Below are 22689 nucleotides of genomic sequence, written 5' to 3'. Positions count from 1 at the left end.
CGTCACGCGCCGACCGTTCTAATCTCACCGGTGTGATCGCGCGCTTCAAAAGGTTCATTATCAGATGTATGTAAATATATTTTTGTCATTTGAAAGCTGCATTTAAATCCTTTTGGCTCAAAAAAAAATTCCGGTTTGAACGGGCATGACTTACAGCCGAGCGTAGAGTATTGATCAGGAGTCTGAAGAGCCGTCTGTCCCTGAACGATCTCCATGTATGACTGAATTCTTCTGGCACAATTCTCATAATTCTCCAGTCTAAATGCAAAAGGATCATTGTGCGTTTTAGAATCGATGTTCTCAAATATTATTAGGCGTTTATAAAGTATAAAATGCCACTCACCTCCCCTCCATAACAATCACACACACATATATGCTGACTGACTCACAGTAAAACTGGCTCTGATGTTTGTTGTCAGACCAGTGCACGCGCCTGTAATGGTTGCTAGGAAACCAGTTAATGAGTTGTAGCAAAGAGAGGGTGATCAAATCTAAATTTCCAGAGTGAAAACTTTCCTTCTCATACAAACAAAATAATATATAATAAATATAGGCGTAAATCATGTATGGAAATTATTAAAACATCCGATTAGTGAAATGATTTGTACTGCAATACGCTTCATGAACACTTGATGGCGGGAAAACGCTGCGAATGACCAAAGTCCCAGATACACGTGTAGTCTTTGGAAAATTAAAACATACCGTAATAGTACTTATAGCCAACTTTTGAGTCTGACTATTTGGGACGTAAGCTGTGTTGGTGATTTAATCAAGATTGGTGTATGTTTTCATCAAATAAGCTTTAATCATTTAATCATAGTATTAATATAATTGTTATTAATATTTAATAATTATACGTCAACAAACACATTATTTCTCCTTAACTTGATCACTAATTAACTATGAATATAAAATAATAATTAAAAACATATATTGCACAAAAAATGCAAAGAAATAAAATAAACAAAATAAATTAACTCTGAACCGAAGACAAACGACAAACAATGTTCCGCATTCTTGATCATTAATTAACTCTAAATACAACAGTATATATAAATATATATATATATATACAAACACATAATATATAAAAACTTTTATGTTAGATGTGATCAATCGTTATTGATCGATTTGACAGCACTAAAATAAATACATACATAAATAAAAAACAATTATATTCTATTGCAAAATCCTTATTAGAAAGTATTTGTAATCTTCGTAATGTTTTATGTATTATGCTCTAGTGCTGTTGAACAGTAAATCTTGATATTTCTGAAGAATGAGTAGGCTATATTTGAGGTGAAACTGTGGGTGTAGTTACACGCTATGAACTGCAGGCGGCGCTGTGCGCGCGAGTCGGATCGCGACCGCTCAATGGAGCAGCAGAAGAAGAAGAAGACGGGAACATGTACAAGGTGAGAATTAAAAACTTCAGCTGGTCCTTCAGTGCGTGTTCGTGACTAATACACTCATAATGCGTACAACCGTGCGCTATTCAGTCTTAAACTCACACGTACTATGAGTTCAGCTTAGTTCAGTTCATTATAAAGATGATCATTTGTTTTTTTTAGCTTTAAAGAGGCATTTGAGGACAGGAAATACAAGGACACGGCGACACAAAATTAACTATTTTACTTGTTTAAATAATTATATTATCCTGTCTAGTATTTTAGGATGCTGTACATTCTGTAGAGTGTGTTTATTGCATAAAAACTCTTATTTCGCTTAGTGTTAGATCATCATACCGGTCCGGTAGTAAAAGTTCAACTCTCTTTTGGCTGTATTCCCACTGTTTATGCTGAAAATATAAGATGACATTAAAGATTATAATAACACTTACAGATCTTATGTTTTATAGCAGTTCGCGATTTTATCCAAATGTATCAGCCCGTCTGACAGTGAAATTGGACACTAGATGGTAATAAAACACCGTTAAATCTTTAAATGAAACTGAAAACTGTTGTACAATGCTAATAAAGTCATCATACCCTGTGAAAACCTGACCTTTTGTCATATTACACCCCGTAAAAAAAAAAAAAAAATTAAGTCTGATTTTTTTTTTAAGCTTTATGTACACATTATAACCCTCATCGTCAAAGTAAAAAAAAAAAAAAAACATTTTAAAACATTCTGGAGGATTATTAAAAAATAAAGGAATAGTTCCCTGGTCTAAATGGTTATCTTTTCCTCACCCTCAAGTTGTTTCAAACCTGTATGAGTGTCTTATCTCTGATGAACACAAAAGAAGATATTTTGAAGAATGTCAGTAACCAAACAGTTGATGGACCCCATTTACTTCAATAGTATTTTTTTTTGGAAGTCAATGGGGTCCATCAACTTTTTGGTTACTGACATTCTTCAAAATATCTTATTTTGTGTTCAGCAGAAGAAAGAAATGTACAGATTTGGAACAACTTGAGGGTGAGGAAGTTATCATTTTTGGGTGAACTATCACTTTAAATTTATACTTAACCTGTATCAATTGCAATGGTATTAATTTCTCATATTAATCATGTGTTTGCGAAGGGGAAATAGAAGTAAATATCAGTCCAGTGAAAATCAAGAGACAGCAGAGAGAGTTATGTAACCCTTTCTGATATTGCTTTACTGTTACTCATTAAATCCCTCAGTTTCAGACACTTCAGGGACCTTGAATGTCCTCAAAACAACTGTGTTTGAGTAAATGTGTCTATGTTATTCCTGCCTAAACAAGAAACATTCTGCGTGTGTTGACAGAGTACAACCCGGCTGTCTGTAGATAAAGAAGCCGCTGTGAAGTTCTGCGATGTTTTATGTTTGTCCAAACATGGGGGTTTATGGATCAGGAACTTCATTCACGCTCCGTGTTTTGTCCTGATAGGTTGGAGGAGTTGCAGGAGTCTCGGGAACTCTGGGATTGATCTCAGCTTCTGTTCTGGCCGCCACCGATGACAAACCCAGCACAACTTTGAGTGTAGATGAGGTACTTTTATACGGTCACATTTTAACTCTAAACTTAACAGAAAAAAAAGTGTTTTACATATAGAAAAGGAATTGTGTTTTCGTGACCATTAAGATACAAATATTTTTGAACATCATAGTATTTTTTGTACTGCCTTTAATTCGTGCTGATTAAAAAAAAAAACATTGTATTGCAGTATTTTTTATTACAGTAATGAAAATCTAATGAAAATAAGATAATCTAAAAAATAAGAAGCCGGGATGCATTTTACGGTAATGAGAAATTGGGGTGAATTGGCATGAAAATAAAGTAAAAAAAAAAAAAAAAAAAGTATATATATATATATATATATATATATATATATTAATAGTCATAAAGTAGACACATTTCTTCATGCAAAATATAGTTTTATAAGGGTGAAATCTGACCCTTTTTTTTTACATAAGGATAATGAAGCCAAAAGTCTTGCATTTTCATGAAAATAAGATATATTTGAACATCATAGTGTCTTAATTCATGCTGATTTCAAAAAAAAAAAAAATGTATTTGTATTGCGGTATTTTCTACTTTATTGCAGTAATGAGAATGAGAATCACCATTGAGAATAATGATTACAAAAAACTCCAATAAAAAGTCTGGATGCATTACGGTATAATGAGATAAAATGTGCTTAACTGTCATGAAAATAGTGTCAAAAAAAAAAAAAAAAAAGAGTTAAATTCATTTAACAGGGTAAAATTTGACCTTGAATGTGTTCAACAGTACCTGAATGATCTGTCCTCCTAATCTGTATTACAAACAAGAGTTTAACATTCAACTCAAAAGTAAAATGTCAGGATGAAAAATGTCTATTACACTACAAATTTTTTTTTATTAAAATGACATAACACGGCTGTCATAAGTGTATCAGCAGTCAAATGTGGAAGGAATTTGATTGGAAATTGAAAATTAGATTCTTTAGAGTTCCACTGGTGGTTGCCCAATTTGACAGTACTTCGCCATTATCACAATGCTGGAGAGATTGTGGGATGGTGTGGACTATGTGCTTATATTCTGGGAATGCCCCAAAATACAAGTGTATTGGCAGGGGGTTAAGAGGCAAATCAATAAAGTTTTAGAAAGAGATATTCCAATGCGCCCAGAATTTTTTTTGCTTGATGGTTTCCCCAGTAAATCCCACTTATTTGCATTGCATATATTGTTAATGGCAGCTAGGAGGATAATCACTGTGAATTGGATGAAGGTGCACGAACCCACGGTGACAGAATGGACACATAGACTGAAACAGATATACATATTTGAGAAGATGACTGCGGATGTGCAGTTAAAATCATTTTTCTGACATTTTTCGACAGAAATGGGCATTAATTGAAAATTTGCTTGAAATAAATAGACTTAATATATGTTAATGTTTGAACAATGCAGATAATGTATTGGTATGTGGTACATTCTTTGAAGTGCGATTTGTGTATTTATTTTAAGTTTATTTGTCTTTATTTTATTTATTTGTTTTTATTTATTTTTTATTACTCACTGTTTATAAGAAAAATTCAATAAAAACAGTTAAAAAATTATTTTTTTTAAAGACAACACTCAAAAGTCAAATGATGCATTAAGGTAATGAGAGAAAATGTGCTTTATTGTCATGAAAATAATGTCAAAATGCAACAAATCGTCAAAAAATAAATAATAATAAAGTCCTAGAGTTTCATAGCTAATTTCATTGTTTTTCCTTTGACTTTGGGGTGAGATTTGACCCAGATGTTCATCAGAACCAGAGTTGAATGTTAAGGAAATAATGGTGATTGTAACATACACACGTTGCTGTTTTAGCTGTCTCTCTACACGACTGCGGCGCAGAAGATCCAGCATGTGGAGCCGGAGACCGGGCCGGTGGAAGAGGGTGTTTCCACACTGAGAAAACTGGCAGAACCTTATGTCACCTGGTGCCAGGTACACACACACACACACACTCTCGGTCCTAGCTCTACAACAGCAGAGAGTGTTGATCTTCTGTACTGGCCAACACATGTCTATTATTAAACAGTATATGTATCTCTGCATTACTCAGCGGCGTGAGCTTGCAGCATGTTGGCTAATCTGCTCTGCATGGCTTTTCTATCGCTCCATCTCTTCATTTCATGACAAAATATGTTTCTAATAATTATCCATCACACCAGAAACGCTTTACAATCATGTACAACACTCACTAGAATAATTCAGTCATTTACAACAGCTGGAAAACACCAATCAGCCAGGATATCTCAGTCCTGATCATAAATAATATTATTTAGTTTTTTATTTGGGGATGAAATATTTAACAATAACAATGTAATGTCACAATGCACAAAATTATTAGTAATATTATTATTAATCTGAATAGTCCTAAATCTGGATGTTGTATTTTTCTATTCCTGCTTTTGATTTTAGGATGAAATGAGATTCAAACATGTTTAACTCAACTAAAATAATCTATTACACTCATACTGGATAATTATATTAGTAGAAAAATAAATATTTAAAATCTAATTGACTAATAATTCTGTCTTGCCTAATTGATTTGATATTTCTAAACACTCGAAATTCACTTTGTTTCGTTTTTAATTTTTTAATTTTTGGTGTCTAAATTGTGAATTAGAGCTGCATTCTATAATATTTCTGTGCATTTGAAAGCTTTTAGTTTATTAGGCATAGAAAAAACACTTTCTTTAGAAGTCGTTCAAAACTGTCAGACACACAAAGCTGGTCACAGTGTTTTAAATGTGATTTCACAGACCTTGAAGGAATGTCTCGGGGTCAAAGGTTAAGCTCCATGTACTGCATCTGTGACCTTCTGTCCATTACTACAGAGAAGAAGAATAATAATCCCTCCGTTTGTAAAAACAAGCAAAAATCATGTGTACAGTAATGCACATACAATATCATATAACCTTTCATCTGGTGCGTACAAGGGTGCAAGAAAGGAACTGTTTACAAGGAGAAGTTTGTTTTTACAAACAGAAATAGAAAGTTCAGATTATTTTCTCTGCTAATCTAGATCATGTCTCCGATGTTTTCAGTAGAGTATTACTGGAGTCGTCGGATATGTTTCAATAGTTTCTGAATGTTAAGAGATAAATTATGGAATGCAGCTCTTTCCTATAATCTGTGACTTTACATGATGATTTATAATCATTTTAATGATTTGGTTCCTCTTGATTGCGGTTGTGATTTTCCTGGTTTCTGGTGGTCTCATCCGCGTCCAGCAAACGGCCAGCTCGGCCAAACACACAGTCCAGGTACCCATGAGCCCTTGCACACGCCATCACTCACGCTGCTCGCAGATCTGCCTGTGTTCGAATAGCTTTACTGCATAGAAAATAGGGGTGTAACGATATTGGAACCGAACCGAAAAACCGCGATACAGAACCCACGATTCGAATCGCGATACCGAACACGCCCCGCCCCCCCGGCCCCGCCCACCCCGGCTCATTGGACCTCATGTCTTATGTGTATACAACGAATTCAGTTTTGTAGCCTAAAGGGCCTTTCACACCGGACGCGTAGAGAAAAAGCGAAACGGAAAAGCGAATAGTTCGCGTCAAAACCATTGACATCAGCCGCGACGCGAATTTGCGACGTTCAGAACTTCAACATTCCAAAACTTTCGCGCCGACAGCTGAGAAAACACGGACACTTCATCATCATCATCACCATCCAGTGAAGACGAGCTTTTTGTTTTCTTTATAAAGACAGAAAAGAAGGTTTTGTGTGCACCCAATCTTAAAGAACAGAGAGTCTGAAGGGGAGTATGCTAATAAAGTGTTTTCTGTCAGTTTTCGGTATGAGACGCGCTCCAGTTCATGCGCCGGCGCCTCCGTGTCCTAATTATATTGTCTACTATATTTGCTTCTTATTCCTATTAATCCAGGCAATTTGTTGATGAAACATTGATTAAAATTAAGAGACAATTTATACAAAACGAAATTCACTTTAAAGAAAGGCTTTCTACAAAATTTTGAAAATCGGTCGAGAAAGCCTGAATTTTTAAAAAACTCATCCCGCCCCTCCACACACACACCCCTCCCCTCGGTGCTACCTGATCCCTCCCACCGGGAAACGAACTGAACTACGTCACTCAGTCAAGCTGTGATCACCGGTAGTAAACATCGGAACTGAGATGTAATGTCAGTTCATGTAATGTTCAATCTAATGACCTCGCTAATGACACATATGTAAAATTGCCTTTAGACACTTGAACTTAGTTGCTTCATCAACAATTCAATGTCACGTTTGAGTTCACGTCAACGCAAGATTAGCAACACATGAAATGTTCTAAACTCCCCACCACCATTAGTATAATACTACTAGTATTGCTAAGGTTTTCAGTAATTGTTATTGCAGCACACAGCACATCTTGTTCAAATTTCGATCGGCTCGAACAGAAACCCGCTAGGCCTACTGAAATCTATTCAAGGACTTCAAGAAATATAATTACTTTGACCCGTGATAGGCGATGCTAAACGGCTAACATTCCAATGCCGACCGGCAGCATGAGCAAGTTGTCAAACTGATAAAAAGCTATTTTTGTAACACGTCCATAAGTATAAATAAATGTTTACCTGCTCAACAAAAAGTCAGCCGTGTCAGCGTCGGTTTTTAGTCCCAGATCTTCCTGAAGCTTCCTCCAACGGTCAATGGTGGACCCTATATTTATCCTACTCAAAGTTCGGCGTTCTTCACATTTTTTTTTTAATCTCTGCTCGTTCCTCTAATGACTTTCTCTTTCGTCCTTAATTTACTGTAGGGACAAGCAGGGGACGCTTGCTGCTGTCTTTTTTTTTTATCCATTGCTGATATGCTACTTAGCTAGCTACCATAGACTGTGTCAGCTGCTTGCTCGCGCAATTTCATGACGCAGGAGGGGGGCGGGTGCGGTGGAGATGCGAGCGCCAGGCGGAGTTTCAGTGGAGCTGGTGATTGGATGAGAGCAGTTGACCAATGTAAGCTGTCCGGCCGGACAGCTTACATTGGTCAACTTCTCTGCGGCTGTACAGCCAATAGAGTGAATGGATGTTTTTCATTCTTTTTTCTATTCATATTGTTAGGATTGCACTATATAACCATAACCAGCATCTAAACGAGGATATTAATAATGAACAATCTTTGAAATCGTATACCCTAGCTTTAATAAGTGGTCAAAATTATGTCTGACCCATTCCAAATGTTTTCGATATATTGGGCATCGTATGATCCTTACTCATCTCATGCGGTTCCCTTTTCATATAGATCATCAACATAGATGAAATAAAAAAATAGCATTATATTATTTAAACGTATATGAAACGTAGGTTTTGTTTGAGTTTTTTAACTTTATAGGCCTATTTAAGCGTCACCCCGCTCTGCTTTATTTACGCACATGCTCTGCTGTGTGGCCTACATGCATGCAAAAATAATATGAAACACACAACCATGAATGTTGAAAATATTCCAAATCAATTATTTCCCTCTAGTCAAAAATATTATAAATCATCAGCACGCACTTCAACTTCATCAACTCAACTTCGTCAGAGCGGCCAACGCGTCAACAAGCTTCGCCTTCGCCTTTGTTTCCCTGTATGTGATTGGCTGAAGCCTTTTCTGTCGCCGCAAAAGTAAAAAAAAAAAAAAAAAAAAAAAAAAAAAAAACTCTAGCTCACCCTCGCTGGATCTAGTGGACAGAACATGACGCGCTATCAAGCCTTGTGCGAGTTCAACAAGGACAAGTTTGTTTTGATGCGCAATATGCTGGCATACATAATATTGTATTTTTCTCTAATATTTGTCATGATTATGATTAATTATTTATCATTTATGTGACAAATGCGTAAACACTTAATAAAAACATTGCTCACACTATGTGTGTGTGTTTCTAAAAACTGTTGAAACTTTGTATCTTTATTATTTTCTCTTTATTACGATGAACAGTTTCGTTGTTTTCCTCACATTTAAAGCCGCTTTGGACAAAAGCGTCTGCTATATGATTATGTAAATTACTAGACTTAAAAGGCAATGTGAAAGCTTACTATCTGTGCACCCGTTTATTTTTTGTCCACCGCATTAACGTTTGTGTTATTTGTGATTTAATCTAAATCATCTGATTAATTTATGAAATAAAAAATAAGACTAGGTTACCTAATCTGCTTTTTGTACGTAAATGTAAAAGCATAGGCTACTCCAACAGGCCAGTTGTAATTTTTTTTTTTTTATATATTGTAGAAATGGAATATTGACTAATTTGTGATAGGCTTATAAGGCTATGCATTAAGCTATTTTAATTAAATGGAAACAAGCAGTCCAGTACTCTAAAACCAGCCATGTGACTTCCCACACTAGAGGAAAAACAAGATAACAAATGTGCTCTGAGATTAGTGAGGCATCAACTCCATCAACATTTGGGAGAAGATACATGTAATTTAATAGCACATACGCCACTCCCCCACAAGTGTTGAGTTGGATTCATTTGTTTCTATTAGCCTAAATTAGCTAAATGTTCATCTAACATAAAATTAATCCTAAATCTAGATACAATGTTATAAGATAAAAACTCAATCGATATTTATTTACATAGTACCCCCCACTGGTAGATTCAAGTTCAAGTTGATTTTAGGCGCGGTCGTGTTTATCGCGAAAGTTAACCTGCGCGGCCCCGCCCACTAAATCCAGTGAGGTGAAGCGGGTGGAGCTAGAGCTCCAGCGAGGGGAAGAGCTGGAGCTGTAGCTCCTCCTATTTGGCTCTGCATCGAGTACCACTTGCAATAAAACAGCTTAGTTTGTCATAGCATTATATTTACCTCAGCAGGCAAGTGATTCAGTGTCCACAACTTGTTGTTGGTCCTAGAGAAATGAACTCTTGCACTAAATAAATGCACTAATTAGCCTATATATTATATTTTACTTAACCTGTTAATGCTATCTTGATTGTTTAATGTATGTTTGAAATATATTTCTTGAAAATGACAGCAACTGTGTAAATTATTATATTTCAATAACAAATTAGAGTAAAAACACAAGTTGCAAAAACTGCCTTATGTTCAGTTTACATGTTTTCATACAATGTGTTGGGTGTTGATTATTATATCAAAAAAATAAATAGCATCTGAATTTAGGCTAAAAGTCTAGGCTCTGTTGTTAACCTTTAATGCTATAGTAATGTGCGGCTCCCTATATAGTTTACAGTATTACCAGATTTTTTTTAATCCTTGCGAAACGTTTAGTTGTAATTGAATTAATTTAAAGACAAAGACAATTTTTTCATTAAACCACTGTTTACGAAAAAAAAGAAAAGAAAAAAGCAATTTTAGCTTTCTAAACCGAACTAAACCGAGACGTCAAAACCGTGGGAAAACCGAACCGTCAGTTTAGTGTATCGTTCGTTACACCCCTAATAGAAAATAACTTGAGGATTCCGATGAGGTTATGTGACAAGAATGAAGCGTGTCTCCACTATTTCTAATAATACAGTAGTCAACATTTGAAGTGGATCAAAACCTTTCATCAAAGTTATACATGAATTTTGAAGAATACCCGTTCTTGTCTTCTTAGGACAACTTTGATTAACTTTTTTTGATCCACTTCAAATGTTGACTACTGTATTATTAGAAATAGTTGCGCTATTCAGTGTACACTGTGCAGTAAACAGTATGCTAGTATGCTTCATTTCCAAACATTAGCCATTGTGTTTGCTTGTGTAAAGGACAGATGTGTGCTCTGTGACCCAGATACCTACATTTGTCTTTATACGTGAAAGAAAGTATCAAAGTCTATTGCATCAACAACGACTGTTTTTAAATCCTCTCGCTTTTGCACTTGTTCGGACAAAGCCTCGTTCCAGTCAGTGCTGCGCCTCGGGATAATCCTAAATCATTCATTTACAACATTTTCTAATTTTCCTTTTCAGCATAAATTAGTACGCCATGTTAATCAATCAACTAGTGATATATAAATGCAAACTTTATTATATAAAGCTTTTAGACTGATTAAGCGCATGTCTATTCTTTATGAACCTTTATGAACCTTCTTTATGATCTTTAATTTGTTTGCATTATGCATTTAAAAGTTAATGGCTTTTAAACGGATCTTTATAAAAGTTCATGTTGCAGATGAAATAGCACGGATAACATTAAATACATATTTTTATCAGGTTAAATGATTATTAGTCGCTCAAACCCCTTTATCTAAACCTCTCTACTTAACTTAACCATCACATCCGCCATGTTTGTAGTTTAACACTTTTTACTCGTATTTGTAGTTCTGAACCGAATGCAAACCAAAGTGGAATGGTTTGTAGGCAATATTAGCCATTAGAGTGACCACCGATCCACACTTCGAAAATCTACCGGAAATAGGAGACCATACGAGGACCTTTGGCGTAATCTTTTCAACGTACTATATAGAGAGCCTAAGCCCCTCCCCTTCCGGTCGACCACCATGGGACCTTATTTCGGAAAAACTTTGTATGGTAGTCAATGGCGAGAGACAACAAATATTTTGATCTGGTTTGAATTGTGCCCTGAATTACACAAATGATGTTTGTCAATTTAAAAGATACATTTTAAAGTCAAGAAAGTCGCAGTTTGATGTAAAACTGTTGAGGTATAAGACTGTGAAAATACGTAATTACAAAGACTACAAACCCCAAAGGCGCACATTTTCTCTCAATGAATGAAGCTAACTTTACTGAAGCTAACTTTACTCAAGCTAACTTTACTCAAGCTAACTTTACTCAAGCTAACTTTACTCAAGCTAACTTTACTCAAGCTAACTTTACTCAAGCTAACTTTACTCAAGCTAACTTTACTCAAGCTAACTTTACTCAAGCTAACTTTACTCAAGCTAACTTTACTCAAGCTAACTTTACTCAAGCTAACTTTACTCAAGCTAACTTTACTCAAGCTAACTTTACTCAAGCTAACTTTACTCAAGCTAACTTTACTCAAGCTAACTTTACTCAAGCTAACTTTACTCAAGCTAACTTTACTCAAGCTAACTTTACTCAAGCTAACTTTACTCAAGCTAACTTTACTCAAGCTAACTTTACTCAAGCTAACTTTACTCAAGCTAACTTTACTCAAGCTAACTTTACTCAAGCTAACTTTACTCAAGCTAACTTTACTCAAGCTAACTTTACTCAAGCTAACTTTACTCAAGCTAACTTTACTCAAGCTAACTTTACTCAAGCTAACTTTACTCAAGCTAACTTTACTCAAGCTAACTTTACTCAAGCTAACTTTACTCAAGCTAACTTTACTCAAGCTAACTTTACTCAAGCTAACTTTACTCAAGCTAACTTTACTCAAGCTAACTTTACTCAAGCTAACTTTACTCAAGCTAACTTTACTCAAGCTAACTTTACTCAAGCTAACTTTACTCAAGCTAACTTTACTCAAGCTAACTTTACTCAAGCTAACTTTACTCAAGCTAACTTTACTCAAGCTAACTTTACTCAAGCTAACTTTACTCAAGCTAACTTTACTCAAGCTAACTTTACTCAAGCTAACTTTACTCAAGCTAACTTTACTCAAGCTAACTTTACTCAAGCTAACTTTACTCAAGCTAACTTTACTCAAGCTAACTTTACTCAAGCTAACTTTACTCAAGCTAACTTTACTCAAGCTAACTTTACTCAAGCTAACTTTACTCAAGCTAACTTTACTCAAGCTAACTTTACTCAAGCTAACTTTACTCAAGCTAACTTTACTCAAGCTAACTTTACTCAAGCTAACTTTACTCAAGCTAACTTTACTCAAGCTAACTTTACTCAAGCTAACTTTACTCAAGCTAACTTTACTCAAGCTAACTTTACTCAAGCTAACTTTACTCAAGCTAACTTTACTCAAGCTAACTTTACTCAAGCTAACTTTACTCAAGCTAACTTTACTCAAGCTAACTTTACTCAAGCTAACTTTACTCAAGCTAACTTTACTCAAGCTAACTTTACTCAAGCTAACTTTACTCAAGCTAACTTTACTCAAGCTAACTTTACTCAAGCTAACTTTACTCAAGCTAACTTTACTCAAGCTAACTTTACTCAAGCTAACTTTACTCAAGCTAACTTTACTCAAGCTAACTTTACTCAAGCTAACTTTACTCAAGCTAACTTTACTCAAGCTAACTTTACTCAAGCTAACTTTACTCAAGCTAACTTTACTCAAGCTAACTTTACTCAAGCTAACTTTACTCAAGCTAACTTTACTCAAGCTAACTTTACTCAAGCTAACTTTACTCAAGCTAACTTTACTCAAGCTAACTTTACTCAAGCTAACTTTACTCAAGCTAACTTTACTCAAGCTAACTTTACTCAAGCTAACTTTACTCAAGCTAACTTTACTCAAGCTAACTTTACTCAAGCTAACTTTACTCAAGCTAACTTTACTCAAGCTAACTTTACTCAAGCTAACTTTACTGAAGCTAACTTTACTGACGCTAACTTTACTGACGCTAACTTTATTGAAGCTAACGTCTGTCATTGTTTCTATAGTCTTACGTTATAATCGTAACGTTACGCCGTCATGCCTGAGTGTTTTGTACCAGACTGCACACACACGAGCAGCGGATCTCGCTCGTTGTTTCGCTTCCCGGGAGATGTAGTTCATTGAGGGATTTTCACATAAAACTAAATGTCACTCTTCTGTTTTATGACAAACTGCGACTTTCTTGACTTTCAGAATTATCTTTTAAATTGACAAACATCATATGTGTAATTCAGGGCACAGTTCAGACGGAATAAAAAGATAAGTTGTCTCTCGCCATTGACTACCATACATGTTCTTTCCGAAATAAGGTCCCATGAGCCGGAAGCGGAGGGGAGGGGCTTAGGCTCTCTATACTCTGGGACACACATATTCTAATGTCACAGACTGTTGAGGGTGGATAGTGCGTTCATTGGGACGCATGGACTGAGTTGATGCAGAGCCCGCTGAACCTGATCTAAACCGGTTTAGATTTGTTCGAAGTTTGGCGACTCTAAACCTACTCTGAAACTCAGAGTTTGTTCAGCTAGCTTCATGCAACAGGCCTCTGACGGGAAACACTGCTAGCACCTGTGCAGGACATTCAGAAAGGACATCCTCTGCTTTTACAGCTTTTTTGCTGTACAGTGTTTGAATAAAGAGTGTCCACTAACATCACAAAGTGGAAAATCCATCATGATGATGAAATCTAGCATGTCATCAGTCAGAGAACTGCAGACACTGCACTTTACAGCAGCTGATAAAGCGTTTGACTCATTGCCAGTCTTGCCCTGTCGCTCTGCCCTCTATTCTACACAGTTTTTCCAGTAACCTGCAAATAGCCAAGTTTAAAATCGAAACATAATTTTGCTAGATAATGACAAACTACCATTCAAAAGTCTTTTTAAAATGCTTTTGAAAGAAGTATATTATGCTCACCAAAGCTGCATTTAATTAAATATACAGTAAAAAGAAACCGTAATATGTAAAATAGTATGATTTAAAATAACCATTTTCCACTTTAATTAAACTGTAGTTTATTCCTGTGATCAAAGCTGAATTTTCAGCATCATTACTCCAGTCTTCAGTGTCACATGATCCTTCAGAAATCATTGTAATATATGACTTGGCTTAAAACACTTGAGGAAGACACACTGACCCGCATCTGAAAGCAGAACGCCTTGAAAATAAGTGAAATTCTGCTGAATTTGATTGAATATGTCAGCATGTTGACCCCTGCCGTACCCAATGTGTGAGTTTGTGTGGGACTCTCTCTTTGTCTGACCAATTGTGTACAGCAGGACCTGTTTGAAAACAGTCATTGTTTTCGCAATCCCATTTGGTGAAATCACACATTACAAGTTGAAACATGCTAATATGTCTGAAGGTGCTACATTCATATTATTTGCTTAAAACCATGCAATTCGACAATATTTAATAAACAAGCACACAATTCAGTGTTATTTTAGTATGACAGTATTATAGTATTCATCAATTTTTTTAATTCATTAATATTCAACCTAATATTTTTTTTAGTTTTCATTTACATTTGTGTAATTTAGTGCTTTTGTCTTTAATTATTAATATTTAGCTTTATTCATTTTATCTTTTTAGTTTTAGTAATTGTAGTATATCAACTTAAACATGTTTCAGGTAGTTGCCAAAGCAACATTTCTAATTTCTTATTCTAATTTTAAACTATAAATTCGGTATTTTATTTTTTCAGCTTTATTTCATTTAGCTAAAATAATTTTTTTAATAGTTTTAGTGAACAATAACATTTGCGCACATATGAATTCTAAGGAAATCTCCAAAGCCTTGTGTCATTTTTTTTTTCCCATTTTGTTTAATTATTAATTAGTATTTATTTAATAGTTGTCCTTAGTTAGCTCAAGTGTGCTTATTCATACATCTATATTCTCTTATCTCTTAGAGCACAGACTATCTGATAAGATATAGACTCTCGGTCATGCATTATGGGTTTATGGCTTCTGATAAAGATCTGTCCAGGAGGTGCATTTAGCATAAATCAAAATATAACCTAGACATAAAGTACTAATAAGTAGTAATAAACCTTTTGGACTGTCATTATGTCATATTTTAAAGCCTTTATGTATAATGCATTATAAAGATTTTCATACTGTACGTTATAATGCATTATTTCTTTTCATCGATAATTGCAGTGCATTAGAATATTTGCAGATTCCTGGTCACACCTGAAATTGGTTGTTTGTCATGTACATATTAATACTTTCTAAAGGTGTTGCAATGAATAGATAAGTATTATATAATGCATTATAACTGGTTACAATTATTCATGAGACGGTTTGGTGCATTAATGCATTCATTATGCCTTGTAATGCACATTATAATGCATTATAAGGTGCATTGCAAGGCATTATAAGGTGCTTTATAATGCATTATAAGGTGCATTGCAAGGCATTATAAGGTGCTTTAGAAGGGATTACAAGGCATTACAAGGCGCATTATAATGCATTATAAGGTGCATTGCAATGCATTATAAGGTGCTTTACAAGGCATTACAAGGTGCATTATAATGCATTATAAGGTGCATTGCAAGGCATTATAAGGTGCTTTACAAGGCATTACAAGATGCATTATAACGTGCATTGCAAGGCATTATAAGGTGCTTTACAAGGCATTATAAGGTGCATTACAAGGCATTATAAGGTGCATTATAAGGTGCATTGTAAGGCATTATAAGGTGCATTGTAAGGCATTATAAGGTGCTTTACAAGGCATTACAAGATGCATTATAACGTGCATTGCAAGGCATTATAAGGTGCTTTACAAGGCATTATAAGGTGCATTATAATGCATTATAAGGTGCATTGCAAGGCATTATAAGGTGCTTTACAAGGCATAATTAATGCATTAAAAATAATTGTATAATGCATTATACTGTATATAAAGGGTTTAAATGAAGTGTTATCAACCATTCATCTTACTTGCTGCTTTGGTTGCAATGAAAGTGCTCGTGCTTTTCTCATGATCTACAGTCAGACTAGGTCTTTTCTCACGGTGTGGCATTTCATTTCACGGTGATTCTAATAAAGTAAAAGTCCTCATTTCTGGATTGTGTAACAAGAGTAGCATTCTGTTTTTGCGTTGAATCTCAGGGCGTCTATGGGACGGTGAAACCCAAGGTTGACGGCACTGTACAGTTTGGGCAGAGTAAGCAAACACTTTCCTACATGAACTTTTTTTTTTTTACTTTTTCAATTAACTTACATCAGTTAAGTGAATCTTTTGCCCTGTAATCCAGACAGTTATGCCTACTTGAAGAACCCTCCGCCTGAGTTTTACCCCAGAGCCGGAATCATCGGCTTTGCCGGGATCCTGGGCCTTTTCCTTGGAAGAGGTAGTGAAAGTTGATGTATTTCTGCTTTTCATTAAAGAGACCAAAATCTGAACTGACCTAAAACATCTATTTGTGATCTTGCATCCACTGATATTTCAAATACACAACCTTTCCTAAGTGTGGGGTCGGGAAGATTTATAATGTTTTTGAAAGAAGTCTCTTCTGCGTTTATTTGATAAAAAATAAACATTAGAAATTGTGAAATATTATTACAACTCCCCACACCTGTTTGTTATTTAGTGCATTTAAAAATATAATGTATTCCTGTGATCAAAGCTGATTTTCAGCATCATTACTCCAGTCTTCAGTGTCACATGATCCTTCAGAAATCACTCTAATATGATGATTTGCTGCTTAAGAAACATTTCTGATTATTATAAATGTTGAGCTGCTTCATATTTGATGCATTTTGCTTTCAGAATTATTTGATAAATAGAACTTTGTTTTCTTATCCTACACATTTAATGTATCCTATTAATTGCTTTCAAAAATAAGTGAATGAAATCTGACTGACCTCAAACTTGCACTTTATTTTGCACTTGAAGGCTCGAGACTGAAGAGACTGGTCTACCCTACTGGTCTAATGGCTGTGGGAGCTTCCATGTATTATCCACAAGAGGCAGTGACCATCGCGAAGGTAGGCGTGTCTCCAGTTCCTGTGTGCCGTCTATTTTTATTGGCTGTAGGGTCGTGAGATGTTATCATGTGGGACGGTGTTTTTAAAAGGACCTCAAATCGGGAGGAGGAGGAAAAGGGTGAGGCGAGGTTACGATCCGTAACTTTCCACCAAAACAGCAGCTGGAACACATTCCTAACATCTCCCAAGGACACAGGCTGAACCTCACGCTGGGATGTGCATCAACACTGCGTTTATTATCAGCCGCTTGTCTGTTTTGATAGTAACTAACATGGTCTTTGCAGTGGAAAGTGGTGTGAACCTCTCTCGCTATCTCTCGCCGTCACACACGTCCTGCTGAATCCCTGTCAACACACATCATGGCACGAGCGAGCGGTTTCATATTAGAAGCTCTCTAAAGGGCGGTTTCGGCGCTGCGTGTCCTCGTCCTGTCAGATATGCTGATAGATACGTCCTGAACAGCCAGCGGGGTCACTGGTTAAAAACATTAAACAGCCCAAAATAGGCAGATTTCACCCCGATGCCCCTCAGGTCAGCTCGTGCGCTCACGGTTAGGCTGCTGGGTTATTGCATAGACCAGTTTGCTACACTACTACACCATCTGGCCCCAAAATGCATTGCACTTTCTTCATTGATGGCCATTCAAACATGGCCTAGTGTTCTGACTAGCACCATTTTTGCGAGTAACTTGGAGATATATCATTCTCTGCAACAACAGCGAAAATCTTACTTAGCAATTTTGACTTGTTTTCCAGTACAAATATCGAAACATTCTTAAGTCAAGATAAATTTACTTGAGAAGCATATATTACATCAGATATTTTAGTTTTCTGAAAAAATGTATCAATTAAGTGAGTTTATGCTTTAAGAAAAAATACACTTAATTAAAAGGAGGGGGGGGGGGGGGGGATTATTTTTCTGACCTCATTGGTAGTTTTTTCCCCTCCGTTTTAAGCAAAAACTATATTTTGTTAAATTTTCCAGAAAACAAGACAAAAATGTCATTTTGATTCTCTAGTAAACGCTTATTGATTTTAAGGTTTAGATATACATGTTCTGGAAAACAAGACAAATGTCGTACAAAAATCACTTTTAAAAGTGTATGAAATACACTGAATTATTTGTTGACTTGCACTGTTACTTTGAGTAACGGTGTCTTTGCGTTATATATATATAAACAAACCGTGTCATGTATTATTGGCATTCTGAGTGAGTTTAATTCATACATTGAAAGTCCTGTTTATTATATCATGCTGAAATGCATCAAATTTGATGCACATTTGTTGTGAAATTAAAATAAAATACAGTAGTCTACATTTAACTTTTTAATCAAAGTTATACATTTTGAACAATACCCGGTTCTTGTCTTAGTACAACTTTGATGAACTTTTTTGACTAATTGACTACTGCCTTATTTTTACCGGCAATGCATCACATTAAGACCAGTTTCCTAAAAGCTATGACCAGTTCTGTAATCCTCCAATAACATCAGGGCATTCAGCAGTTGAAACACACACAATAAATCTACTGAAAGTGACGTGCAAAAAAATCCAGTATGTGTGAATGACTCTTTACACTGAAGTGATTGTTTCTAATCTTCCCAGAACACAGGAGACTCCATATACGACCTGGCGCTTCAGGCTTATGTTTCTGTGGAGAAGCTGATCAGAAACACACCAGCCTCAAAGAAGGCGAGTTTGTCTACTCCTTTTTACGTGTTTTAATTAGTTCACGCACTCTCTGGGAATCGAAGTGACTTGGCATTTCTAGAGCCACGTTGTACCGTGTGAGCTGCAGATATTGTGACACTGAGCTTTCACTTTGCTTTGTCTTTTAATAGGATCAAGCGGAAAAGACTTCCAGCGGGGAGACCAAAGCTTAGGTACAAAACATTAAACACAGCGTGGAAACACAACACAGCTGCACAAAATAAATAAACAACATTTATGAAGTCACATCAAGCCCTTTTCCATATTGCGTTGAGAATTCTTGACACATAAAACATGTTAAATGGTAGTAAAATTGCTAGATTACCTTGTTGAGTGACTGTCCACCACTAAGATCCACTTTTCTGACCATTTTTGCACTTCAGTGATTTTTAGTGAATGTTTGAAATCAGTGGTGTAGAGCAGTGGTTCCCAAACCTGTCCTGGCGACCCACCAACACTTGTCTCCCTAATCAAACACACCTGATTCAACTCATTAGCTCATTAACCCATGTGATAATGAGCTGATGAGTTGAATCAGGTGTGTTTGATTAGGGAGACAACGAAAGCGTGCAGTGTTGGTGGGTCGCCAGGACAGGTTTGGGAACCACTGGTGTAGAGAATCACATTAACAACATCATCCAATCACATACAAACACAATACCTTCTTTGCCCTCTTTAAATGTTTTGCTTTAAAGGGATAGTTCACCCAAAAATGAAAACGTTGTCATCATTTACTCACCCTCAAGTTGTTCTTTACAAAAGATGTTTTAGAGAAGATTGGTACTCAATAGTAGGAAAAATAATACTATTGAAGTACAGATTGCTACTGTCAACTGTTTGATTACCAACATTCTTCCAAATGTTTTATTTTGTGTTCAACAGAAGAATGAAACTCATAGATTTGAAGCAACTTGAAGCTGAGTAAATGACAACATTTTCATTTTTGGGTGAAATATCCCTTTAACGGTTTTATTGAAAATAAATGCTAATATTTTGCTGTCTAATTCATTCAGGCATCTTTAAGTGTGTTTCGTTTTTTCACTACTAAATCTTCATGACTTTCCCTTGCTGTGTGTTTGTTTATAGGTACATAATCAACTCTCAGGTTTGTTGTGGTACAGCAGAGATGAGATCTCCATCGTTCGCTCACTTTTATTACATACTTTTGCACTAGCCACTTCCTCTTTCAATCTGTCGATCATCAGAGAGGCGTTAGTGGTCTGTCTGGAACGTTTTTAACTACTGGGATTGTGTTAAATGCACTGGTGTACCTAAATAAATTATATATACACAGAGTGTGAAGTGATTTATGACAAGTATATACATCTATAGTTCAAGAGGAAACATTATGTTTGGGGTTAGCATGTTAATGTCAGCACTGTTTTTGAGTCGGAACACACTGAACTTCCCCTTTCTACACAAACATAAAAACGAAACTGCAAATGGAAGCAACCTCTAAACTGGTTTCGTCTTGATTTTAACATCTGCTTCCAAACAGCACCATATGATTAAAATATGTCCTAAAGGATGTCATTAGATGTTCGACTTGTTTTCTAATGACATCAACGTAGCATGAGACAGATTTGCAAAGCATTTGAAGCCGCCTGCCCTCGAATCGCTCTTGCGGTTCTTTGTCGTCGGTCTTCATGTCCAACACACCTACTTTTTAACCTGTTTGTTAGAAGAAAGTTACTTTTCAACATGTCAAGATGAAATCAAAATTGATTTTCTATTTTGAAATTTTTTAACACAAAACATAAGAGTTGCATAAGTGTTTCTTTTTGACAACACCTTAACCAAGACCAAAATCAGTGATCAAATCACACAGTCTCTTTCTTAAAGTAAAAGCTTTATTGTAAACGATACATTGCAGGTGTATCAACGATTGTCGTCTACCCCAGCGTTTCCAAACTCGGTTCCTGGAGGCACACCAACAGTGCACATTTTGGATGTCTCCCTTCTACTTTTAATCTTTAGCTCAGATTAGGAAGAGTTGTATAGTGTGTGGACTTGTGGTGCTGGTGTGCCTCCAGGATCAGGGTTGGGAAACACTGGTCTACTCTATTAAAATCCTCATTTATCAAACTGTTTCTTCTGCACTGGCGTCTACTTGGATGACATCTTGAGTAGGTTGCACTTGTCGATCTCGTACAGACGCCATCCCTCCTCGTGGGAGAGATCCGATGCTCCGCGCCGCTTGTAAAACTCGATGGATGACGTGTTCCACTCGGCCACGATGAAGTGCATCCCGCTGCATCGAGTCTTCACTGCCGTCTACAGACAAGAACATTTGAATAAGGCGTTTAGATGACTTTAAAAATGAGCCATAACAAGACAAGTTTCTCTAATGCATTATGCATACCTCACTTAGCATCTTCAGGATCTCAGAGCCCATCCCATAACCTGAATTGTAGGGAAATAGATCAATAATAGATATGATATATTATACATGACCATTTCAAAGTAATTCTTTGTTTACAGCTACCTCTGAATTCCTTCATCACATAGAAGTCTTCCAGATAAAGCAGCTTCCCAATCCAGGGGTCATAGGTAAAGTAGTACATAGCAAAGCCAACCACTGTATAACCTGAAGTGAAAAAACGTGAGGATCGTTAGTACACCACAGAGTTAAAGAGAACAAAAAGTAACATGAGCTGATTTAGCGGGTCTGACGTCACTTCCAATGCATGACGCAGAAAGATAAACTGTAACAATTCCATCGTAATAGTAACATTAGCAGTGACAATATTGATTAACGATAAAAGTAAAAAACAAACAAACAAACAAAAAAAACAGAATTAATCTTGGGGGGAAAAAACCTGATGTTTTTAACTTGCCTTCAAGAGACTGTTTATCCTTCGGTACTTCAGCGACGACGCAGTGATAAAACGGATGATCTCCGAAACCGTCCTCGAGCAGCTCTGGAAAACAAACAGGCCTAAATAACCATCATACATTCAAATACATTCATAAATATCATACACTGAAACGACGGAGACCGAATTCTGTACCTTTCTCGGTCAGGACGACCTGTTCCTCCATTTCCTCAAATTTCGCAAGTTCCTGAAATGAAATAAACGGCGTATATTATTCCACAAACGACCAGAACGTAAAAATGTTCTAAATTTAAACTTTAAAATAATTATTCTGTTAAACGTTATACGCATGCGCCGTAGGTTTGTTTTTACCTTTATGAGTCGCAGTATGTCAGACACGTCCTTGGGCTCGGCCTTTCGTAATATAAACTTGTCCATTTTCTTCTTTTACTCTTTTTCCCTTTTCTTACTAGTCCTCTGTATGTGAAATGTAGTAAGATTTGTTTCTTCATTCGGTTCCAAGGGGGTTACCCTCAGCAGAAAGTCTGGGTTTTTCACCCTGTCAGTGAAGAATTACATGAAGTCGTCGCCGGAAGCGCTTTGTCTCAACGCTGAACCCGAGCGCTATTTATATGTGGGGCGCTGACGTCACAACCGGAAGTACTGACTTGACTCACATCAGTAGTACAGCAAGATAACCAGTTCGAACCAGATCAAAGAAAGGTTGTGTTACTA

The 22689-nt window shown here is 36.2% G+C and overlaps 2 protein-coding genes across 3 annotated transcripts; one reads left to right on the top strand and one right to left on the bottom strand.

Moving 5' to 3' along the window:
• The first annotated feature begins 1339 nt into the window (after positions 1–1339).
• apooa (apolipoprotein O, a) lies at positions 1340–20433 on the top strand. Of its 2 annotated transcripts, XM_056244306.1 has the most exons (10): positions 1340–1415; positions 2861–2962; positions 4775–4894; positions 6187–6219; positions 16551–16605; positions 16697–16792; positions 17338–17429; positions 19034–19120; positions 19270–19311; positions 20225–20433. In XM_056244306.1, the coding sequence occupies exons 1-9, from the start codon at positions 1407–1409 to the stop codon at positions 19309–19311; spliced, it is 636 nt and encodes a 211-aa protein (XP_056100281.1). In that variant the 5' UTR covers positions 1340–1406; the 3' UTR covers positions 20225–20433. The 2 variants fall into 2 exon arrangements, with proteins under 2 accessions (XP_056100281.1, XP_056100282.1); XM_056244307.1 differs by lacking the exon at positions 6187–6219.
• A 533-nt stretch (positions 20434–20966) lies between these two features.
• Positions 20967–22572, bottom strand: LOC130078702 (diamine acetyltransferase 1-like). Its single transcript, XM_056244300.1, has 6 exons — positions 22327–22572; positions 22150–22201; positions 21976–22059; positions 21624–21725; positions 21501–21541; positions 20967–21412 (listed from the first exon to the last, which is right to left on the bottom strand). Exons 1-6 carry the CDS (start codon positions 22390–22392, stop codon positions 21245–21247), a joined length of 513 nt encoding a protein of 170 aa, XP_056100275.1. The 5' UTR covers positions 22393–22572; the 3' UTR covers positions 20967–21244.
• Between the last annotated feature and the right edge of the window lie 117 nt (positions 22573–22689).

The sequence above is a fragment of the Rhinichthys klamathensis genome, unplaced genomic scaffold (genome assembly GCF_029890125.1).
Source record: "Rhinichthys klamathensis goyatoka isolate OS25496 unplaced genomic scaffold, OSU_Roscu_1.1 h1tg000959l_1, whole genome shotgun sequence".
In the NCBI taxonomy this organism is placed as follows: domain Eukaryota; kingdom Metazoa; phylum Chordata; class Actinopteri; order Cypriniformes; family Leuciscidae; genus Rhinichthys; species Rhinichthys klamathensis.
Note: the sequence above shows the minus strand (reverse complement) of the source record. Positions and strands in the feature narration are given on the sequence as shown.